Genomic DNA, 24,419 nt, shown 5'->3' with positions numbered 1-24,419 from the left:
TCGTGTGACCTGTAGAGTGTTGTTACTTGTTATTAGTTGAAAATAGTTTTTTTTTTGCTGAACTTCACTTCTAGGTTGCTTTGAACATTAAAACAAATTAAACAATATTATTATTATTATTATTATTATTATTATACAAGAGACCATTGATTCCAAAAGTATTTTTTTTATTTCACCATATCACATTAATGTGAAGAGATGGGATTATTAAGATAAGCAAAATTGTAAACAATTCATAAAAGAAATATGCCACTAATTTAGACAATATAAAAAGAAACAAAAACATAAATAAAATGACTTATGAGACACTTTACTTTAATTTTTTGTTTTGCTTTTTACTTAAACGTCCATTCATGCATGTAATATATATATATATTGAATGATGTATCGTGCTTTAAATGCTAAACGTATATAAAGAAGTTAAAAATGATTAGTAAATGTACAATTTTCTGGCTATGGGCTATGGCCACTAGATGGCAGCATCACATTCGAGAACGCAAATATCGCGAGGTCTTGCTCTCTCGCGTCATTATCCGATTCTGGTTTGACATGACATTAGCTTTGCGGATACCGGATAGCCAACGCATGAGAGGACGCGACGCTGCTTTCTCCCGAAGACTTTGTTATATTAATAACATTTCATTTCCATAAAAGGGTACCAGGTAGTGCAGGTATGTAATAACATGTGTTTGTTTTAAAAATAGTTTAACTGTTAGCTAATACGGCGTCGGAATGTTAATCTGGGCTAAAGAGGGGGAGAGTGCACGAGCTCACCATATTTTGTAACCATTCACACTTTCTTCTTTTGTGTTTTGGTGATGTGTTTAAGATCTTTACAAGTGTATACGTAATATGATAATCGTTTTAATGAAAAAATGTATGTTTTTACACGAATTACGGATTGAGTTGAGTGTGTCCTCGGATAAATGTGAGTTATTAAGGGGCTACAGACGGGCGCTCTGTAGGGTATATTTGCAGCGTCCGCTTCAGATGTTCAGTCATTGTTTTATTTTGCTCTTTTAAGTGATTTCACATGTCTTGGTAAAGTATACACTTGGTCCGGGCTCAAATGTTGCGTAATATTCCCTGGATTTCGTCATTGCAAATAGTGTATAAGTGCAATAAATGAATCATCACAATTGCATGCAATTGAGCAGCATAAAGAATTTGGGGTTAAACTTTATTTTAAGGTCTTATTACGGTGTAATTTTACATTTAGGTACATTATATAAATTGACTACTTGTACTTACTATTGAATTAGTATTTGATTTAGGGTCAGTTGCATGTTATTATGCATAATTTACTGTTATTTCTATTATAAATACATACAACATGTGCAAGAAGAACACTGGAAAATAGTGTTACCAGATTCGGTTAGGAAACTTTCACCTACATATGAAGTTGCTTCAGTTTTGGTTTGATTGTTTTTATTTGGTGGCGAACAGATGTTTTTGCTTATCTTAATTTGGACTGACATGCTTTATTTGTGTACCGAGAGCACTAGATGTTAATGTCATTTTCAAGATTACATAATCTCTAGTTAAATAACAGATACGCGTAAGATAAGAAGTAGTGTATTAAATATACCTATTATTTTCATTGAGATTTTCACACTCTGAACTGTGATACCAGTGAAGTGTGTCTATCAGTCAGCTCTTAGATGAAGTGCAAAGGTCATATTGTAAGCTCTGATATCAGCATTTTTGCAGCAGTATTATTTTGAAAAGACATGTCAGCATCTTTATAACTGAAGTATCAGTTCCTCCTTGCACTTTTTGGTTCCTCTTTAGACAGAAGTTGCACCATGCTTTTTCAGATGTGTGTGTTTTGGGGTCGTTTCTGGTCTCTGTTCGAGCCGCCAGTCGCGCGCCCCCGAGAGTGGGCCCCGTGCCCGTGGCGTGTACGTGCAGAATCAGTCGGCTAGTGTGGAGGCCGCGCTCATGACGTGTGCGATGACGTCGTGTGGGCCGAGGAAGGGGCTCTCTTAGATAAACCGTGAGAACAATTGGACTTTCATCAATTGACAATAATACGCAAACAAAGCTACACATTTGGATCAAATTGACGTCCGTTGTATATCGCTTGATTGACAAGAAGAGGTATGAACCGAATCGGTACTTGGACATGACATTTTAAACGATCTATTTCAGATTGTAAACGTAAAGGACGTCTCGTGAACGCCGCTCTTCATAACCATAATAGTATTAATAATTGCAAAAGGTCAATTTATAAAGGATCCGAATGGTTAAGTAAGTATTAGCATTACTAATAATAAGTATTACTTACACTAGCCAAAAATAAAGTACTTTGTGTTTTGGCGTGTTATGGTAGTACCATGGTATTCTCTTAAATACCATGGTACTGTACGTGAATATGCTAATTTCAGTACCATGATATTACCATCCACTGCTAACACTGAATACACTTTGGTTGTGCCAGTAGTACTCGTATAAGGGCACGTTATTGTGTTGTATTGAAACTAGAGAGTGTTAAGTGTGTGTGTAATGTAAGATCCTGCAAAAGTGCATTAGTTAAATGAAGTTGTTTTAATTAGGATGTCCAGATATGGTCTTGTTTCCCTTTCCTCTGGTTTCTAATCCACGCATGCTGTCAGAATGGAAAGCTCTAGATCTGTGGGACACTGGGCTTTTGTTCTGGCCGCTTCATGCTGTGCAGATGTTGCTGTTTTAATGCTACTCAAAGATGTGTGTTATTGGCGTTTATTACATAAAATGTTTATACTGTTGCAGAATAATATAAAATTGCAAAATAAGAAATGCGTCTGGAGATTTACACTTCCTGTTATTGTTATGGGTGTATAAACTGCCCCCCACCCACGCCCTCCGAGTTTTGCATGAATGCTCCAGGAATCATAGCATCTTGCCCTTCAGACCCTGTCAGCTGAATATTATTTGACATGTCACGTGTTGCTCTAACTTTGGCAGGCGCTTATCATTCCTCTTGACACACAGATATTTGCAGGATGTCACAGAGGCTTTGAGTTCACAGGAAAAAGGCCACAGCTGAAGTCGACTGATATGGGTTTTTAATAGGGCTGGGCAGTATGAGGGTTTTATCGTTTAGGGTTTTACTTTATTGTTTATTTCACGGTATGTAAATGTATAAATATAAGTGCGATAACATACCCGAAAGCACGTGTGGGTCAATGACGTGACGGGGCATTTTTTTTGTCCAAAGGCCTTAATAATAATAAAAAAACAAATATATAACATCCAAAGTATGTAAGGTAGTACAACTTGATCTCTTTTACTGAATCCAAAAGGTTTTAATTATATTTTACTACATATAAAGGTATTTTAAAGATTTTGAAGTGTCAAAAGGTCATTCGGTAAAACCGATATAGTAAATATTTAAATGGAATAATATTGTTTTTAATAACTAAAGGAACTACAATAATAGAAATATAAAGCAGATAAGGCTCTTTTTTTACATTTCCCCTTTTCTCCTTTCCCTGTGCAATGTTTTACTTGAATATGTTGGAGTGTTTAGAGTAGTCCAATAAATGATTACATTTATGAGATCAGTGATCATTTTTTAATATTTCTTCTGTGGTTCACACTATATACTATCTCAACATCAATGTCAAATCAGTTTTAACCTTCAAATCAGTGGTTAAACCGAATGACTTTTTTTGGTGACATTTTTTCTATATTGTAAAAAATGACAAAAAACAGTGTTAATTGATTGTACAAACCACAAAATCTTATTGTTAACACCTAGGTAAACTAAAAAAATGGTTTCAAATATAGTTATATCTCCATTCTATTTTTTTACACTTTTAAAAACCTTATTCGTCAATGACCCGTGTACAGAAAGCCGCCTCTCAGACAGCATGCGATCGTGAATTCAGTTCTCTTTCTCTTCTTATTGCACTTGAATGGTCAGATGAATGATTGGATGTGTGTCAGTAAACTGAATCCTTGCATTCGGCCTTAAAGGGACAGCAGCATAATAAACTGCTGTCTGTCTCATTAATGTTAATCAAACAACAAAAGATAGAGAAAATCTCTCACTGCTCTTGACTGAATCACTTTTTTATCTTTAATAAGAGTCAGATCATATTTGATTCGTACAGTGAAAACTATTCAGTGTTTTAGTTATACACTTGATTATTCAATTTCTGTAGTGTTTCTTACTGCATGTTAAATAAACCTACTATCTGAAAAACATGGGAAGAGTTCAGATGCAAAAGCCTCTTAAGTGCCATCTGAAATTTTCTTCTAGAATGATAATTTTTATCAAGCTAGTTTATTTAAATTCAGTCATTTCACCTAAATGGCCATGCAAATTACCTATTAATTGTCATGTAAGTGAAATTACTGAATTTAAATATACAAGCTTTATAAAAATTTCAGAGGCTTTTGCATCTGAACTCTTCATGGTTTAATTAATTTGTGTCTCTGCCGTTTGTAATCTGTTGCTTTGTTCTTATTTTTAATAATAAAAATCAAAATAGCTTTATCGAGATGTATATAGTTATCGTGAAATAAAATGTCTCATACCATGAAATAAGATTTTGTCATATCGCCCACCCCTAGTTTTTAATATACTATTAGTTAAAGGTTTGCACCATCCTACTTATTCCTAATGAGCTTTTCCACATAAATGACAATAACTGTGAAGTCATACTTCATGAGGTGCATTGTGGGATGTTTTGTTTTTAATGCTATAGCCTAAGCATAATATTTTTCTATCCCTTTTTAACTCATCTGTGGAATTTAAGAAATTCATACATAGGCAAAATGTAAAGCTATGTCGCTGCAAAAACAGTTGAAGTATGTAAGCCTAAGCCTCAGGCTCATAAGTTTTTAGTCATGAGAAACAAAACTTTTGATTTGTAGTCTAGATAAAACATTTTATTTGTAGCAAATGAAATGTGTACAAAATAATGGACATTGAATGAAATAAGGTTTATCAGACTGATCATCAGTGTTTCTAAGTAAATCAATATGGATCTGTAATTCTTTCTCAAGGGGTTGTTTTTGTTGCTAAAGCTCACAAATATTGGCACTATATACGATTTTAAAATGTAAACAAATTGAAGACTAAAAACTGAAATGCTGTTATGCCATATTTTACCTTCTTATGGTCAGATAAAAGGCATAATTCACCCAAAAATGCATATTTTGTTGTTCCAAACCTGTTTGACTAGACTAAAGATATTTTTTAAATATGTTTGTCTATTATTTGACCAGTTAACACTTTAGCATAGTTAAACCAAATGTAGTTTTAGATTTTAAAAACCTGATATGATTTTTTATTTATTTTTTCTCACCATGAAAATAGCAATTTCATTTTCGGGTGAACTGTCCCTTTAAGCAGTGATTTGGAAATGGAAAAGAATGTGGTTTATGTGATGTGTCGTGTTTGTCTTGTGCGCAGCATGTCAGCCGTGGGGCAGAGAGAGACGGCTGCCCTCAGGCAGTGTGTTCAGGCCCGGGCCCAGCTGGACGAGGCCATCGCTGCGGTCATCAAAGCTGAAGTTCAGCTCAAGAGCAACTCCAGAGAGGTGAGACTCACACGCTGTTTTTAGTGTCATGTAGGAGAAGAGATGAAGTGCTTATTTTGAATCTTTTATTTATATACTTAAATCATGCTTGTGTTATTAAAGGCTCAGTGTCCCATGAGTGGGTGTGAACACTGACATTGTGGCTTTATAATGCGTTTTAAGCTCAGTGCACAATAAGATATTATTTTCTTGTAAACATAAGAAAACATCCATGCATATGACATAATAATGTGTCACCTCAGACAGAGTTAATAATTACTACTTGGATGCAGGTAGTCTAAAAGGAGTAGGGCTTACTAGGCCACAGCTAAACAAGTTCAGAAGTATCAACAGTTGAGAAATTGTCTCAAAAATAGTTTGTAGGATTTACGCTCGTTCACCTAAGCTCTGTTGAGAAACCTCATCGGGCTTCTCCATAATCTCTCAAAACAGCTGCATGGTTCAGTGTAATATAATACTGTTTCTAGTTTGAACTTGTTTCCATTATTGTAGACCTCAGATCATTGCAGGCTGTCCTTCAGCGTTTAGGAGGTGGGGTCGTTTTATCCTCCTCAACAGGAGTTTTAAAAGCTGCTCGGTGTCTGAGCGCTTTCAAATCAAAGGCAGACACGTCAAGACTCGCGTTCACACAAGTGTGAATTCTTCCCAGGTGAAGTCTCAGCTGCACAGCTGTATCAGTAGACATCTGGAGATCCTTCGCTCTCGTGAGGTCTGGCTGCTGGAGCAGATCGATCTGGTGGAGCAGCTCAAAGGAGAAACTTTACATCAGCAGCTACAGCAGCTTCATTTGGTGAGTTTTACATCTATAGTTTGATCATATGTGACCCTGGATCACAAAACCAGTCACATGTCGCATGGGTATATTTGTGGCAATAGCCAACAATACATTGTATGGGTCAAAATTATCGATTTTTCTTTCATGCCAAAAATCATTAGGATATTAAGTAAAGATCATGTTCCATGAAGATATTTTGTAAATTTCCTACCATAAAGATATAAAACATTTAGTTTTGTGAGTGAATGCAGCACAATCACGAACATAAATGGACAACTTTGAATGTCTTTTTCTCAGTGTTTTGATTTTTTTTTTTTGTTCTATCCTAACAAACAGCACATCAATGAAAAGCTTAATTATTCCGCTTTTAGATGATGTATAAATCTAAAAAATTGACCCATGTGACTGGTTTTGTGGTCTAGGGTCACATTTGTGTGGGCAGCCATCTGTCAGTCTGGCATATTGAGTCATTGTGGAAAGACTTGGTATAGTTTTGTTGGTTTTCTTTTATTTGGTTCTGAAGTGAAGGTAGATTTCTATTACGAAGCAACATTTCTGAGAAATTAAATCTAAATATTGACTCTGGATACTGAAACTGACATTTAAAAAAAGAGAAATGAAGCTGTTCTGCTCTAGTTGAGTTACTTTAAAGCTGAAATGACATTTGTTCTCTCATGGTTTCTCACAGCTCAAAGGCCAGTTTGACATCCTCGTTCATCAGCTGGAGTATTCCAGTAGTAACAATCTTGCTACCCAGCTCACCAACTGCTTGGAGAAGTAAGACACCGATTGTTGTAAATCTGCTGTAGTGTGCTAAAATGCTGTTTACATGTCAAGCTAGAATCTTTTATAGATTTATTGTTTTTGTTTGTCTAAGTTTGTTTTAATCATGTTATACTTATAATATTACATGTTGTTAAATGTTTAATGCATATCTGCCATGTAATTGCCGGTGATGCTGATATTGGCAATAAACTCAAATACTACTACTACCACATGTCAAGCTAGTCAACAGAGACACTGTAGTGGATTAAATCTCCCACAATCAATGTGAATCTCTGAGGAATGCCTAAGTAGATGATAAACGTGGCTCATCTTTTGTGGTTGCAGGTTATCTTCGCTCAATCTGACTCCTGAAGAAACCCCAGAGATGAGTTTCCAAGCAGATGCACGCACCTTGCGCCAGGCTATCACGTCCTTTGGGACCATCTCCAACCAGGTTTGTGGAATTGCTGATATGCACATTTTGGACACCAAGGCTTGTGGTTGATATAGATTAATAGCTATATATGGCGAGGAATTCAGAACCCCCAATATCACTTTTTTCACTAGATGAAAACATGAAGCATGATGTTTAATCACTTTCATTCATATGCACAAACATAATACTTAGTGATAAGCAGAAATATTTATCTACACATTATTTAATTTTAATACAGTTCAGTGTAGACAGCCTAAAGCTTTTGCGATGTGACACTGAAGTGAACATTTTCTAATAGAACATATGGTCCAATTATTAACATATGATTGAAAGTCCACTTACCGTTGACAGGATCACAGTGTAAAGTGTCAAAATACTATGTGCTCATACCATTGCTATAAATAGACTTGTGTACCCTTCCACAAAGCCCATGCATTCATAACCCTTCTCTGCTGCAGCAAATGGAGACCTCGCGCTCTTTTGAGAGACCGTGGCTTCTTCAGGACTGCCCAATTTCTTGCAAGAAACAGGTTTGTTTTTGATATTATACTTGGCTAATCTAACTTTCTGCTCGTATGTGCATACAATGTTAAATACCCATCTTGTTTACTTAGAAAGTAGATCCTGAACGGGCCACACCTCTGGCTGAGTGGCTTCTAGGGAACCGTGCCGTGAGCAGCGCTCCTGTAAGAGACCACTTTAGCTCAAACCTCCAGGACTGGCTGCTTGTTTCCAAGGAATCTCAGGTGAGCTGAGACTTAGGACCAACTTAAGAGCGTCTGAATTATTCACTTGACTTTAGCTAAAGTGCTACTTCTGTCAAAATAAAAACAATCCAAGGCACAATATAAAAAATATATAAAAAGCCTTTATTTTTTCATGGCTTAGATTTTAAAAACAGGTGACAAACCACTTCTGCTACTTCTGTCAAATTGATGTTTAGGAAATTGCACACTGAGGATTTTCTTATTTTATTTCCACCATGCAGGAAGAACAACAACTACCTGCCTTTGACTTCCAAAAAGCTTGGGGTCAGCTTCATGACCTGGAGTCGTGGCTCATAAAGGAGACATTGCCTATTCGTGAGCGAACCTGCAGCGGCAGCTCAACCTTCTCGATCGAGATGATTGAGGAAAGCGACTTAAATCTGGACGAGGTGGAATTGGAAGACCAGCTGGAAAAAGTGGACGACACCTTTGAGGAGGAAGAACTCAGCAATTGGCTTGTCAGTCCGAGCCCAGTCAAGCAAGAGAAGACCAGCCAAGTATCAGATGTTGACCGCTTCAATCTGATCATCAAACCCTTCTACGAGAGCTTCTCCTACAGCGATTGGCTACCAAAGTCTGACTGCGGCTCTTGCTGTGCCACACGCACCACGGCCGTGGAAATCGAGAACCTCGGAAAGCTCAAGTGCCTAAAGACTCCACCTTCATCCGCTGCCAGCACTCCCAACACCAACCCGGATACCATCGAGATGTGGCTTCACAAGACCATCCCTCTCGAGACCACCTGCAAAGCCAATGAGACCTGTGCCAGCTACGCTCAATGTGTCTGTGATGAAAACTGTGGGAAAGAGGCTCTTAGTTCTTGGCTCCTCAAGAAAGAGGGTCGGGATAAGAACGGGGTTCCCGTCAGCAAGAACGCCTCAAGCAAAGCCTCCAGCCACCAGCAGGAGCAGGAGCAGAAAGTCCAGGCCATCCTAGAGGCCTGGCTACACCCGAGCAACAGTCCCAAGTCCCCGGCCCTGTCGCCCCTCTCTGCCTGGGTGACCCCGCACATCAAATCCTCAGACTCTGAGAGCTTCATCCAGAAGCCTTTGCAGACGGAGAACTGGCTTCTGCCAGCGATGAAGTCCATTAGCTGTACCACTGAGACGCCAAACAAGCCAGAGAGCGAGAACACAAAAGACCTCGAGGAGGATAAGTGGCTTCTACGAAAGCGGGCCAGTGCACAGGTGAGGCTGATACAGTGATGACAGAAAAATGATGCTACAACACAAACGTATTAAAGGGATAGTTCACGCAAAAATGAAAACTGTCATTTTCTCACCCTCATGTCATTCCAAACCTATAAGACTTTTGTTCATCTTCAAAACACAAATAAACAGATTTTTAATGAAACTGACAGATTTCTGAATGTCTACGCAAACAAAACGTTAATGCTTCAAGGAGTTCATAAAGAAATTGTAAAAGTAGTCAAATTGTAAAATCAAGTCTTCTGAAGAGACACGATCACTTTATTTGATAAACGGATTTAATTTAGGATTTTATTCGCACATGAGCATTAACGCATATGAAAAGAGCACGTCAAATATGGTAAATGAAAGCTCAACCGCAGTTGCTTGAAGTGTGATTGGATTATCGTCTATGAACTGTTTGAAGAGTCAAAGTTTTGGTGGAATAAGCTTTCAATGCCTTTAAAGAACCATCTTACAATTTCCATCCATGGTATCAGGCTTTGAGAATGTCACTCTAAAGTGTTTTGTGATATTCATGCATTCATTCCTTACCATGTTTTCCTGTGTTTGTCCAGGAGCGGTTTGGCCTACCCATAGTATGTGACCTGTTTTCCTGTATGAAGCTCAGTGGGGACAAAGAAAAGTGGCTTCAGCACACCGCTACACAGGTGAGAAACAATGATGTAAATATGAGAGTTTTTTTATTTATTTATTTTTTTAGTAAAGCTTTTCAGAGGAAGTAAAACCATTTTCTTTTCTCTTTTTCAGATATGAAGGCAACATCCAGTGGCTTTTTGAGATTTACTCTAGCACCATTTAACCGCTGATTATTGCACAATATTTTTCTTCCATGCTCTTTAGGGATTCGCTCTCTCTCATATCTTCTAGAGACTGAAAGATCACTTGATGGAGTGTTTATGCTGGGGAATTACTGTATTTTGCCTTTTTAAAATTGGCTTAGTACAGGTAAATTCCAGTGATCTAGTTGAGACCAATGTGTTTATTATAAATCAGTAATGTGATGGACCAGATTGGTGCATACAAACAAATACATTTTTTATTTTTCCCCCATTAGGGCATAGTGGGAGGGGGGAGGGAGGGGGGAGGGGGGGGGGGTCTTGGGAAGAGCTGAAGTACAAAATAAATCTATATTAATTTTAATCATTTAGTTACAGCTTTTTTTTTAATTCATGTTTTAACTCTCTGCACATTTGGAGGAAAGCATGCTCTAAAAGCAGAGAATAATTTCCTTCATCACTTCTTTGAATATATATTTATATAGAATTTTACTATTTTTCTCAAGTATGGAATGAGCATCCGTTGCTGTTCATATTACTTTTTTATTTGTAATGATTATATTATACACCTCTGTGGCATACAAAACTCGTATGCCAGATGAACATAGCAAGATTTCCGTTATTGTAACCTCAAAACAACTCTGATAACTTGTGCCTGACATCGAATGTGTAGCAGTGTTGTCCATCTCATTGTAGTTTGCCGTTTGTGCAGCCGCCAGCGTTTGATCTGTGGTCTTCAAGCTCAACCTGTGGTAAATATTTACCATAGAATAACTATAGCTCTTTTTAAATTGAATCTATCACAAAATAACCACTGATAATGCTTCGTCTATGCTGTGAAACACATGTAAAGCACGAATTATACTTTGCACATACGGAGCAAAGACTACAAGTGAATTTAAAGCTGGTGCAAAAATGAAAAGTTTAATTTCACCTCATGTACCAATCCATCATTCAGTAATGGACCAAGGACTTGGTACATAAACTTAACAATGCTAAAATCGTTGTCGGCATGTGCCAGTGTTTGGGCTGCAGAATTACACATGTACACTTATATGTAGGTTAATCTAAATATTGCTTGCATAATCTCTTATGCTTTGATCCCTTGTCAACTGAATAAATAAAAAGACAAATGTTTCCTGTTGTAACGTGACTCATTTCATGTTTCTATTTCCTGACACAGAAAACTCCAGGTCATGCTAACAGAAAGGAAACGAAGTTTATTTAAATGGTCTTCATCACATCCCTCATAAGAATCTGCTGATAATACAACAACCACGAGAGAGATGTGAATGCTATTCTTTAATGTCAAGAATATTAGTACATGAGACTCATCTGAGGCCAAACAAACCTCTACAGTTCAGCGAAACACTCCTCTGCGTGCCAAACACACAAACGTCAAGTCTTTTAGCGACATTTACCTCGTTACACGAATACATTCAGGTGTCCGTTAACAGTGCTAATGGAATTCGGCAATGTGCCCAAATATCACTTCATGTAATAACATACATTCATAATTACCAAATGTTACTGATTTTTAGTAAACACTCATTATCCAGTTCTAGTGCAAGGTTTAATTTTGTTCTTAACATTGTCATCTGTTTTGAAAAATTAATAACAGTTGGTCCAGTGTTAGACTGCTGAATGTATTGCAAACAAACATTGAAAACAAGCAACTTGTTTAACTTTGGTTTTTCTGCAATTATATATTTATACACACACTCTGATTATAGACACAATAAAATAGTGTCTGAATCATTTTTTAACAACTAGTTGCAAACATTCCTCGAATCATAAATTATGAAACTTTAGGAGATTGTCATGGATTTGAAGCCTCCAAGTGTGGTTTCTTGACCGCCTCATCTTAGTAGGAAAGTTGATGGACATTGCATTTGCAAAGAAAGCAATACCAATTCTTGGTATTTTGAAAGATTGCTGATTTTTGGGCTGATTTGTAGAGTATCTTAACAGAAGCCTCAGTAGCGTGTAGGAGAGCTTCCCTTCAGACGGTCCCAGTTACTGTAGAGAGCATAGAGTCCAGAGAGCGTCAGCCCAACCAGCCCACCCCGCGCTGCCCCCCGCAAACCTCCTGCAACACACACACACACACACACACAACTGAAAGACAAGAATCAGCAGTGCATCATCTAAATGCATCTCTAGATGAACACTTCTCCTCTGTAAGTTCACTAAATTGCACAATAACGGTCAACGTTTTTTCGAGCAACTTCCTATCAAAGTCTACTAAACCTACTAGCATCCAAACATTACAGTCCTATCCGGCTCATTTTCAACATAAGAGCGGCACAGCCATTTGTAAATTGAACTTCTGGCTTCCAGTGTCATTCGCTTCGTTATTTTCAGCTGGCTTGTATTGCTGCTCACCATATTATTTCATGTATTGTCATAATTATTAAAAACACTGGTTTGTAGCTCAAATAGTTTAGCATGTTCACAGAAAACGGCTATATACAATGGATATAGTAGAGGAAGGGCCGTTGTCTGAATTCACAAGGCCCAAAACTAAATTATATGAGTGTAACGACTTTCATTCTAGGCATCATCATAGTAAACCTAAATTATAACAACATTTTTGGCTCAAAACGAAAGCTTTTTACATTGCCTGGTGAGCAGCACACACACTATACGGCCAGATCAAGCCATTGAGCGTCATCATTCGAGGACATGGAGAAGAGCGATAAAGCTTTGAGGAGTGTGAGGATCCACACCCACCACGAGTCCAGGCTTGATAACCGCTGAGTGAACTGAGCCCACCCACAACTGCCACACGTCTGCAGTCCTGCTTTCTGTTAATATTACACAGATATGCAGAACTACACACAATGCCAAAACATGGCAGTAAAAAATACTGTAACTGTAAATGATTTTACAGCAGCATTATGATCCATCAACACTTCCTGTGCACTTAAAAAGTAAATATGTTTGAATATATCCTGCGTGACACATGACTATGAAATGTGAGAGAACAAAAGTTGTGACGGTCTGAAAGGCTTGGGACACACGGAACACAAACTGCATTCATGGCCAACACTAAACCCTGCCTTTTCAGCCGAGGAGGAAATGTGCAGCAAAGCATGATGGGGAATTATTTTGTGGCATTCTAGCCGAGCATTTTCCTCTATTGTCTTTACAACAAATCTTCTCTTCTAAATACACAGAATATTCCCCGTCACAGCTTTAGGAAAACACCTGAGGCGTAATTCGGCAAGGTACTTCCTCATGGAAACAATGACATTTTGTGTTTACAACCACTGAATGGCCTTCAATGACATAAATAAGAGTCTTCCAAAACAGTTAAATAAGTTTTAAAATGTAATTTATCCCTGTAATTTATCAAAGCTGAATTTTCAGCATCATTACTCCAGTCTTCAGTGTCACATGATTATTATTATATTATGTTGAAAACAGTTGTCCTGCTTAATATGTTTTTCATGTATTTGATGACTAGATTTGCATTTATTTGAAATAGAAATCTTACATTATAAATGTCTTTATTTCTTAAATTAGTTTTCAAAGGAATAATTTTATTCATCAAGGATACATAAAATGAATCAAAAGTGACAGTAGTGTATTTGAATCTATATGAATATTTTGCAACACAATTATTGTGTTTTTAGTTCAGTTCTACAAATCATGTCTTATGTTTTATATGAATTTATTATTATTTATATATAAGCAATATTCATATATTTTGCAGTGTTTATAAATAACTCTCAATGCTCTATGGTATTGTAGTTCATTCATCAAAGATGCTAAAGAACACGAACTTGCCCTTTTTTCTGAATTATATATTTTTTTGTGCTTCAAATCAGATTCCAATGTTTTTGATCCATACATGATTTGGTCGGTTTGGTTCACATTGCGCTTGTTCTCGTGGCACTTTTCCATCCCGTTCCCCCTTTTCATGAACATGAAACTACACTGTTGAGTAAAATCCTTAATGTTTTAAGTGTCCAAATACTTTTGGGGGCGGTGCATGTGAAAATATATGAATCAAAACTTCAAACTGTAATGTTTACATCAGCTAATCTGTTATATATATAATGTGATTGTTGTGATTATATAATGCAGTGATGTCTGTAACTGTTATTAATGAGTTTTATAAAAGGGAATGTCTGTTTTCTGTAACAGATCTTAGCGTACAATGACTTTGTTGTCATCAGACAAATTCCCCTTTTCTCCTCAAACAACTCTTCCACAGAAAAGGAAGTACACAACCTTGCGGTGCCTTCCTCTTCAGTCCGCTGATGAAACGGTTTCTTTTCTGCTTCTTGAAGACAACACTATAGGGGGCTTTTCACACTTCAACTAACCCTGGGTCATTCTAAACCCTGGGTCATCTCAGTTCACATTTCACACTGCTCATAATTTAACAGTGAACCCTGAGTATTCATAAGCTACCATTTCACACTGTACATTCTTAAGCCCTGGGTTAATGTTCTTTACATAAAGGCTTTTCACACTGCATTTCACAATGTATAATATCAAGAGGATGTGCAATGCTAGAGACTTTATGTAATCATATTATAGCGCCCGGTGTTTGTACAATCAATGATACTGACAACACAAATATGCACATAAGGAAGTTAACCCAGGGTTTAGGAATGTACAGTGTGAACCATCTGCGTGCGATTACCCAGGATTGACTGTTAACCCGGGCTAAATTATGAGCAGTGTGACACGTGAAGCAAGATAACCCAGGGTTAAGAATGAGCCAGTGTTAACTACATTGCCTGGCCAAGTCGCTGTTTGGATTTAAATGTGCAATTGCTGAAGAGTCTACGATTGGATGATTATTGCAGTGATTATTATGTTTCTAGCATGTTATATGTTTGCCAACAGTTCTTCTAACCATAATTGAAGTGTGTAGCTTTTCATTTCTTAAACATTCATGTATGAAGACACATCATGGCCATATTCCAGGATGACATCTGATGGTCATCAGGTTTAAACTGTGAAAGAACGGTTGTGAGGAGCAAGAAGAATCATTTTCTCCAGTCCAGAGCTTAAATTGACTGAAAGTGTTTGGGATGTGCTGGAGGAGACTTTACAGAGTGCTGGACTCTTGCATTGACAATACAAGATCTTGAGCAAACATTGATGCACCTTTTGATGGAAATAAAGGTTGTGATGTTATTTCCATCAAGAGGTGCATCAATGTTTGCTCAAGATCTTAATGCAAGAGTCCAGCACTCTGTAAAGCCTCCTCCAGCACATCCCAAACACTTTCAGTCAATTTGCATATTTGAATCCGAACAGCAACTTATTTTTTTAGGCCGGGCAATGTATTTCAAGTATGAGAAGTCCTATAAAGGCTCTAACATTGGACATCCTCATATTATGTATTGCCAGCAAATGTACTATGAAGTTTATCCTGAATGGACTCTTCTTCTCTCCAATAGACACGTTTTGTCTAGATCACAAGTGTGAATCGTTCCTTTACCCGGGGTTAAAGTTGGAGTTTAGAATGACGATACCCCAAGACCGAGCGCAGTGAGAAAAGTCGTAATGTGATAAACATATTACTCATGATCTACCTGGAGATTTATAGAGGACACCAGTCATGGTCCCCGCAACAATGGTGTTGAGGTCGTCCTCTGCCCCTCTGGCTTTCTCTATGATCACCCCAAATGCACTGTACAGCAGAGCTAAACACATACATACATACATATATATATATCATGCAAGCAACACAGCATTAATACAGTGGTGGTCAAAATTGATGGCACCCCTGATAAATATGATAAAAAATGGCTGTAAAAAATAAATCTGCATTGTTTATCCTTTTGATCTTTCCTTAAAAAAATTCACAAAAATCTAACCTTTCATTGAAGTAAAAGAATTGAAAGTGGGGGGTAAATCACATTATAAAATAAATGTTTTTCTCCAAAACACGCTGGCCATAATTGTTGGCACCCTGTTATTAAATACTTTTTGCAACCTCCTTTTGCCAAGATAACTGCTCTGAGTCTTCTCCTATAATGCCTGATGAGTTTGGAGAATAACTGACAAGAGATCAGAGACCATTCCTCCACAGAATCTCTCCAGATCCTTCAGATTCACAAGTTCATGTTGGCGCTTCTCCTCTTCAGTTCAGCCCACTCATTTTCTATAGTTCAGTTTAGGGGACTGGGACGGTCATGGCAGAAGCTTCATTTTGTGCTCAGTTACCCATTTTTGTGTTGATTTTGATGTTTGTTTTGGACCGTTGTCCTGAAGGAAGATCCAACCACGGCCCATTATAAGATTTCTAGCAGAGGCCGTCAGGTTTTGATTTTTTATCTGTTGGTATTTGCTAGAATCCATAATGCCATGTATCTGAACAAGATGTCCAGGACCTCCTGCAAATAAATAGGCCCACAACATATAAGATTCAGCAGTGTATTTAACCGTAGGCATGGGGTACTCTTCATCCCTGTTTGCACCAAACACATCTGCTGGGTTTGCTGCCAAAAAGCCCTTTTTTTTGTTTCATCTGACCATAGAATCCGGTCCCTTTTGAAGTTCCAGTCGTGTCTGACCACTGAATATGCTGGAGTTTATTTTTGGAGGAGCGAGGAGGATTTTTCTTGAAACCCTCCCAAACAACATGTGGTGATGTAGGGGTTGTTTGATAATTTTTTTTAGGCTTTCTGACCCCCAAGACTCAAGTAATCTCTGCAATTCTCCATCTGTGATTATTGAAGAGTCTTTGGCCACTCAAACTTTCCTCCTCACCGTCCATTAATACAATATAGACACACGTCCTCTTCCTGGCAGATTCGTAACATCTTTAGTTGATTATGACTTCTTAATTATTGCCCTGATGGTCAAAATGGGGATTTTCAATTCTTTAGATATTTTCTTACAGCCACTCTCTATTTTGTAATGCTCAACAATCTTTTGCTGCGCATCAGAACTATATTCTTTGGTTTTCCTCATTGTGATTGATGATTCAGGGGATTTGGCCTTTGTGTTTCCTCATATTTAAACTCCTGTGAAACAAGAAGTCATGGCTGGACAGTTTCATGTTCCTAGTCACCCTGGTGTGCTAAAAAATGTAAATATTAATGGGAATATACTTCAGAGATATTTTTCTCCTAAAAAATTCTAGGGGTGCCAACAATTATGGCCAGCGTGTTTTGGAGAAAAACATTTATTTCATAATGTGATTTACCCCCCAATTTCAATTCTTTTACTTCAATGAAAGGTTAGATTTTTGCGAATTTTTTGAAGGAAAGATCAAAAGGATAAACAATGCAGATTTATTTTTTACAGCCATTTTTTATCATATTTACCAGGGGTGCCATCAATTTTGACCATGACTGTATATGACCTCTAAGTGAAAATATAAGTCATTTCTGTTTAAAATGAGTCGACTACAAAGGTTCTGAGGGTGAAGGAGGCTGAAATCGGGTCACTCACCCACTGAACCCAAAGTGTTCGCCCATGTGGCACCTTGGCGGGTCACCATATTCAGGATTCTGGATCGGAGAGAAGGATAGAGATTAAGAGTTTAAAACAAAAGTCACAACTGACCCAAATCACTAATGACTTTGGTTCTAAAACATCATGCCATACACAGAAGATCAACTGTTGTATGCCCACAGCACAATACAATTAAAATAAGTAGGTCTTGGGAAACGGCTTCAGAGTCTCCAAAATATCATATTAACAAAAAGGCTGCTCTTTCTATAGCTTTTCCCTCTACAAATAAACATATTTTTGGTCCTTTACACATGAGTCAGTAACTGGTGATTCGGGTTGAATTGTTCACTAACAACTTTCCTTGACCTGTGAGTCTTTAAGAGAACACATGATGTCCGGGTGAATCTGCTGACAGTGGGGAAGTCTCGCACGTAACAGCGGACGAGCGGCAGACTTTGAGCCGCTGTTCTTGAACACCCTGCACAGATCTGCATGTGAACAGCGTTTGACCACATGATGCTTTGGGACACACAGCTGTGTACACACATTGATTTAAAACAGCTGTCTAGCCTTCGTTACTGATAACGTATTTAAAAAAGAAGTCAATGTCTAGCAGAGCATCACTATATGATTGCATTTAGTACTTTGAAAGAAAAATATTTTTAAATTGAAATGATTTATCCAGGCCTGATAACAAATATACACTACCAGTCAAAAGTTTTGGATCAGTAAGATTTATAATGTTTTAAAAAAAACGTTTTAAAAAGTTCATTTAAATTTTAATATATTTTAAAATGTAATTTATTCCTGTGATCAATCTGTATTTTCAGCATCAGTACTCCAGTCTTCAGTGTCACATGATCCTTCAGAAATCAGTATAATATGTGGATTTGCTTCTCAAGAAACATTTATTATTATTATCAATGTTGAAAACAGTTGTGTACAAAAACTTTTCAGGATATTTTTTGATAAATAAAAAGCATTTATTTTAAATAGAATCTTTTGTAACATTATAAATGTCTTTACTGTCACTTTCGATCAATTTAAAGGGATAGTTCACCCAAAAATGAAAATGCTGTCCTCATTTACTCTCCCTCATGTTGTTCCAAACCTGTATGATTTTCTTTCTTCTGCTGAACACAAAAGAAGATATTTTAAAGAATGTTGGTAATTAAACAGTTGCTGGTCCCCATTGACATCCATAGTCTTTTTTTTTTCCTACTATGGAAGTCAATGGGGTCCATCAACTGTTTGGTTACCGACTTTCTTCAAAATATCTTCTTTTGTGTTCAGCAGAAGAAAGAAAGTCATACAGGTTTGGAACAACATGAGGGAGAGTAAATGAGGACAGCATTTTCATTTTTGGGTGAACTATCCCTTTAATTAATCCTTGATGAATAAAAGTATTGATTTATTTTATTTATTTCCCCCCAAAAAATATAATAAAAATTCGTACTGACCCCAAACTTTTGAACGGTAGTGTTTAATGTTACAAAAGCTTTCTATTTCAGATAAATGCTTTCTATTCATCAAAGAATCCTGAAATAAAAATGTAAAAAACTGTTTTCAACATTGATAATATTGATAATCAGAAATGTTTCTTGAGGATCAAATCATCATATTAGAATGATTTCTGAAGGATCATGTGACACTGAAGACTGGAGTAATGATGCTGAAAATTCAGATTGATCACAGGAATAAATTACACTTTACTATATATTCACATAGAAAACAGTTTTTTTTTTTTTTATCAAATAAACGCAGCCTTGGTGAGCAGAAGAGACTTCTATTAAAAACATTAAAAAATGGTAGCGATGAAAAACGTTTGACTGGTAGTGTATACACAGAAGGGGAACCGACTGTTGTAATATCAGGATTAAACGTGCGTCTCAATCCGCCGTCTTCATTTTTCAGTTAGGATTTGCTAAAGAAGAAAAGCTGCTTTTATAAATCAGAAGATTTCTCTAGGGCGTATTGTTATTGGTTTGGTTTTCTTTTCCATTATGTGACATCACACCCAGCGTGTTTATGAATCTCCCCAAGTTCCCGCACCACAAGTTTAATCGAAAGGAAAAGTGCACGTGACTCTGGTTATAGTGGTTATAGTGGAATGCAGTGCATCACCGCAGACCGAAGGAAACTTGACAATGCAGAGCTCAGTGTGGTCGATCATGTGTGATTCATGAACATCACAAACACCTGACCTCACCTTTACCAGGAAATCCTTTCTCAAGAACTTAAACAACCATAAATGGCCTGGAACAAAACATGTAATGTCTTAATCAGACAACAGACAAGCATCGTAGCATAAGATAAAGAAATAAAAAAAGAATAAAATAAATACATTCAAGTAAATAATAACTAAATAAATAAATAAAAGAGTTCAGCAAGTTTAAGATCCTCTATCAAAGTAGATAAGATTAAGGCATTCGTTTTTCGTCAGAAGTGATGACACAGTTCCTTAAGAGAAACGTAAACATTAGGAAATCTATTCTTGTGTAAAATGAAATTCCACTAAAAAAATGCTGGGTTGTTTTAACCCAAATTTGGGTCAAATATGGACGAACCCAACCGTTGGGTTAAAAAATTTAATTAAAAAATGTAACCCAACGGCTGGGTTTGTCCATATTTGACCCAAATTTGGGTTGAAACAACCCAGCATTGTTTAGAGTGCATAAATAATAATTGTGTTAACTGCAAAGTTATGCGTTTCATCTTTCATAAACATACCAAATATTTCATTTTCCTTTGTTAATACAGGTAAATCTTCACATTTAGGAAATAACCAGTAATGCAAATCCTCCCAAAAGGCACAGGCACATTTACAATCATAAAACAGAGTTCTGTGGTTTCAACACTGATAACATCTTTAAAACTCTCTAGATGGATTACACACCATTAACTCCCTTTGCTTTTGGTGCAACTGGAAATTTAAGATATTTTGTTCTTAAAATCTTAACTTCAACACTGGAAAAATATTGAAAGATTGAATTTTTATCTGAAGAAAAAGGATCAAATTCCTTAACAAAGGATTTACGAATTGTTGGGTAAATAGTGAGAGAAACTCCATTCCCCAAAAGTTTAGGAAGACAGGGATAACATTACTTTGAGATACGTTGAAATACATCTGAATTATAGATTGTGGGATTGCTTTGATAATGTTATCATATTGTTTTCTGACGAATAAGTTAAATTTAGAACAGAAAGTCTCAAAAGACATAATGACTCCGCTATTATCTAATATATGCATCACAGACCATATTCCTTTCTCCCAACAATTTTTGCAAAATAAAGATTTATTCCTAAATACCACATATCTACAATTCAAGAAACGGATGTTGCGAGGACTGAAATTATGCTTCATTATGAATAATTTTCCAGTAAAGTAAAACCTGTTGATGAAACACTGATAACTTAACAGGAAGTTTTTTAAGGTCATAATCACCTCTAAGGAAAAGATTGACGCCTCCTAATTTCATAAAGATTTGACTGGGGATATGAAACATTTTAAAAAGGATCTTAGCCAATTCGTTTGAACCTTTACCAGGAAATACACTTCTGCCATTTGGGTTCCTGTAACCAGTGAACGCTGTGGAAAACACTGCCCTCTGCTGGTTACTGTGTTGATAGACTGAATTCAAGCAATGCAAACTATTAATGCTGCAGATGTCCTGTTTAACCTATCCTTAAGAGTCTTTAAAATGCTATGGAAGCCATTTTCCACCACACTAATCTTTAGTAAATCATAATTTGACCTAAACTAAGACCTAATCCTGGCTTAATCTAAGCCCTGTCTGTGAAACTGGGGGTAAGTCATAATTATGAGATATGTCAAAACTGATATAGAAATTCATCGTATTACTTTGTATCTCATAATTTCTTAACTTATAATTAATAATTATAATCTAATAATTGACTTTTAATCATGAGACAAAAGGTCAAAATGGATGGTAAATCATAATTTTGAGATCAAAGTCAATATGACAACAAAAAAAAAAAAGTAATATTTTTATTATTGAATTTGAATCTTAATTTAACTAATAATTGATTTTAAATTATGGACAAGGTCGAGACGAAACAATAGTAAATCGTAATTATGAGATAAAAAGTTTAAATTATGACACACTAAATCATAATTAGTTAGATAAAGTCATAATTATGAGATATGTTAAAATTATGACAGAAATTAGACTCTGAATTATGACTTTGTATCTCATAATTCTAAACTTTTTTCTCATAATTAATTATTAACTATTAAAAGATCAATGTCAAAGTTATGAAATGCTATAATAGCTATCAAAAGGTCGAAATTGATATAGGAAGAAATTATGACAAAAAAGTTGAAGTTTGTCCTTTGATCTCATAATTAAGTTATTAACTAATAATTGACTTAAATACTAAACTAATCAAGAGACAAAAGGTTGAAATTGATACAGTACATCATAATTATGGAGATAAATTTTTTACATCATAATTATGATTTACTTAAGCATGTTTTTTTTCCTCATGTGCCATAAGATGCAGTCTTTTAACGCATATACTTTTTTGTTGTAAACCGAACGGACTGAATTTCCCTGTGTACGTACGGTGCTGCTGCAGTACTCACTGTACATTGCGAGGTTTGGACCAAGCCAGGTTTCTGGTGTCAGACAAGCCCATTCTCAGACCATTCACAGCCCCAAATACTGCACCTGTATGCCAATACACACATCGTAATGCAAATCATTTTAAAAATATGAATCGAAAATAATAACCAATACTTATCAAAAGCAAATACCAAGACATCCTGCCATATTTTTCAGTTTATTCTGGCAATTTAATTTGTAATGAAACATGTTTTATTATATCAGACAACAAAAACGGAAGCATTTTGACTAGTGAACTCAGAAGTGTCTCTATAAGATTGAAGAGACTGTATTATCATGCAGAAGAACTGCCATGTGAGGAAGGAGAGATGGAGATACCTGTGATACAGCATCCTCCTATAGTAAAAAAGGCCAGCTCGAAGCGTCCTCTTGTTTTGTTTGCTCCAGTGGGTAAAATGAACTCATCTGTGTCCTGTGGGAACATGACAAGGACAGCCATTCATTACATCTCATATAGTACATGTAAACACAAAGGCAGCGTATGGCCAGATCTCACCTGTAAGAGATACTTGGGGTCCACGTTCAGGTATGGAGAGATTGGACTCATGCCTGTCACTGTTCAGAGAAGCGACCTTTAGTAAGATGCTGAATATGGATTATTAATAGTTATGCGAGACTTACATGGCACTCCAGAGAGCTCTGTGTTTGAATACTGCGGGCCAGCAGATCCAAACAGACCGAAGCCTCCTGGACTTCTGGAGCCAGTGCTAGATGATCCTGATGGATCCTTATCCATCTTTAGGTTAAGAGGTTCGTACACCTCAGCTAAACATGTGAAGATATGCTTAATTTATAGGAATAGCTTTGCGCAAATACTGTTAGCCAATGTAATCTGGTCCTCGATGAGCTTTAACTTAGAAGGCAGTAATAAGCTCAGAGAAGGGCTCAGTCTAGACTTACATTCATTTGGACAAGTTACATTTGCAATCGGTCATTTTTACCCCCAGAATACAATCAAATAGTTCAATTATTCAGTATTCAGTAACTCGTGCCTCAACTGCATGCGAATGTTCAACCTGACGCTCCCCTTGTTTGCCGTAAAGTAAACTGTGGACGGTCATTTAACTACCATAACAAACAGTTCGCATCCTTTAAACACATACGATAAACATTTTTACTATGTTACAATATAAAAAAACACAGTTGGTGTGGTGATGGGGATAAACTGTGGATATGAAATGGATACTTGCAAAGCTTATCGAAGCACACTCACGACGGTTTTTGCGACAGCAAACGATTTCTGGCCAGATCAATAACTGACACTAAAGCGATTTGGAACAGCTGATATGAATAACTAAAATTATAAAGTTTCATATAAAACAATGCTCTCTTTCTCTCTCTCAGTGTGTGAATATGAACATGTTATTGGATCATTAAAATAAATTGCCTATTATTCGTGTACTTAGTTAGTAATTAAAGGAAATGCCTTTTGCTTTTATTTTGCTTGCTAAATATTCCTAGCATTTAAATAGTCATAAAGAGGAAACTAAATATAATTTTACATCTTTGGGAAGTGATGTAGTAATGATACAATTGTCATTGGAAAAAAAAAAGTAGGCTTATATATACATTTTACAGTGATTCATTAAATATACATGTCCCCCCCTCCCCCCCCCCCCACACACACCTTCATTTTACACATTATGCAAAACAAATAAAAGGAAACAGCCTATTAGAGCATGTAATGTTGTTATTAAAAAAATAATAAAAAATATGATATGTAAAGAAACACTCTTTTTATTTGTTCTGGCAATTGTTTATTTATTTATTTATTTATTATTATTATTATTATTATATACATTTAACCAGTTATACTTTGCAAAAAAGTTCATGCTATATTTGGAAATTCTCTTATATGCATATAATCATAATAAAAAAAATAGACATATCAATTAAATACATGTATGAATACAAATTATATTTATTGTCATGTCCATGTAATTTCAAAAAGGAAATGCACATTATTTAGTTTTTTTTCTGTTACTAGGGAAATATTATATTATTCCGTAATAAAAAAACAATTTCAGTCATTTCCAGGCAGTCCCTTTTAATTATTTGGAGTATATCACAATAAAACACACCGT

At 36.3% G+C, this 24,419-nt stretch overlaps 2 protein-coding genes across 8 annotated transcripts; one reads left to right on the top strand and one right to left on the bottom strand.

The window, feature by feature from the left end:
• The first annotated feature begins 533 nt into the window (after positions 1–533).
• ncoa4 (nuclear receptor coactivator 4) lies at positions 534–11,398 on the top strand. Of its 3 annotated transcripts, none has more exons than XM_079856212.1 (10): positions 534–671; positions 5,405–5,531; positions 6,181–6,321; positions 6,995–7,083; positions 7,417–7,525; positions 7,966–8,037; positions 8,122–8,253; positions 8,496–9,461; positions 10,040–10,132; positions 10,233–11,398. In XM_079856212.1, exons 2-10 carry the CDS (start codon positions 5,406–5,408, stop codon positions 10,236–10,238), a joined length of 1,734 nt encoding a protein of 577 aa, XP_079712338.1. In that variant the 5' UTR covers positions 534–671; position 5,405; the 3' UTR covers positions 10,239–11,398. The 3 variants fall into 3 exon arrangements, with proteins under 3 accessions (XP_079712338.1, XP_079712337.1, XP_079712339.1); XM_079856211.1 differs by lacking the exon at positions 534–671 and adding an exon at positions 1,808–2,250; XM_079856213.1 differs by lacking the exon at positions 534–671 and adding an exon at positions 1,951–2,100.
• Positions 11,162–23,576, bottom strand: timm23b (translocase of inner mitochondrial membrane 23 homolog b (yeast)). Of its 5 annotated transcripts, none has more exons than XM_079856216.1 (8): positions 23,526–23,576; positions 22,957–23,100; positions 22,832–22,890; positions 22,654–22,747; positions 22,296–22,380; positions 17,687–17,745; positions 15,820–15,930; positions 11,162–12,350 (listed from the first exon to the last, which is right to left on the bottom strand). In XM_079856216.1, the coding sequence occupies exons 2-8, from the start codon at positions 23,069–23,071 to the stop codon at positions 12,238–12,240; spliced, it is 636 nt and encodes a 211-aa protein (XP_079712342.1). In that variant the 5' UTR covers positions 23,072–23,100; positions 23,526–23,576; the 3' UTR covers positions 11,162–12,237. The 5 variants fall into 5 exon arrangements, with proteins under 5 accessions (XP_079712342.1, XP_079712343.1, XP_079712340.1 ...); XM_079856217.1 differs by having other exon boundaries at positions 23,549–23,568; XM_079856214.1 differs by having other exon boundaries at positions 23,236–23,563.
• Positions 23,577–24,419: the final 843 nt, after the last annotated feature.

The sequence above is a fragment of the Squalius cephalus genome, assembly GCF_949319135.1.
Source record: "Squalius cephalus genome assembly, chromosome: 21".
Classification (NCBI taxonomy): Eukaryota; Metazoa; Chordata; class Actinopteri; order Cypriniformes; family Leuciscidae; genus Squalius; species Squalius cephalus.
Note: the sequence above shows the minus strand (reverse complement) of the source record. Positions and strands in the feature narration are given on the sequence as shown.

What these genes read in the sequence shown, in the direction of transcription:
- ncoa4 (XM_079856211.1), top strand. An exon ending in CTCACCAACTGCTTGGAGAA is followed by an intron (nt 7,084 to 7,416) that starts GTAAGACACCGA and finishes TTGTGGTTGCAG; the next exon opens with GTTATCTTCGCTCAATCTGA. An exon ending in TTGGGACCATCTCCAACCAG is followed by an intron (nt 7,526 to 7,965) that starts GTTTGTGGAATT and finishes TCTCTGCTGCAG; the next exon opens with CAAATGGAGACCTCGCGCTC.
- timm23b (XM_079856216.1), bottom strand. Translation starts at nt 23,071, where the DNA reads ATGGATAAGGATCCATCAGGATCATCTAGCACTGGCTCCAGAAGTCCA. An exon ending in AGAGCTCTCTGGAGTGCCAT is followed by an intron (nt 22,891 to 22,956) that starts GTAAGTCTCGCA and finishes TTCTCTGAACAG; the next exon opens with TGACAGGCATGAGTCCAATC. An exon ending in TGTCCTCTATAAATCTCCAG is followed by an intron (nt 12,351 to 15,819) that starts GTAGATCATGAG and finishes TGTGTGTTGCAG; the next exon opens with GAGGTTTGCGGGGGGCAGCG.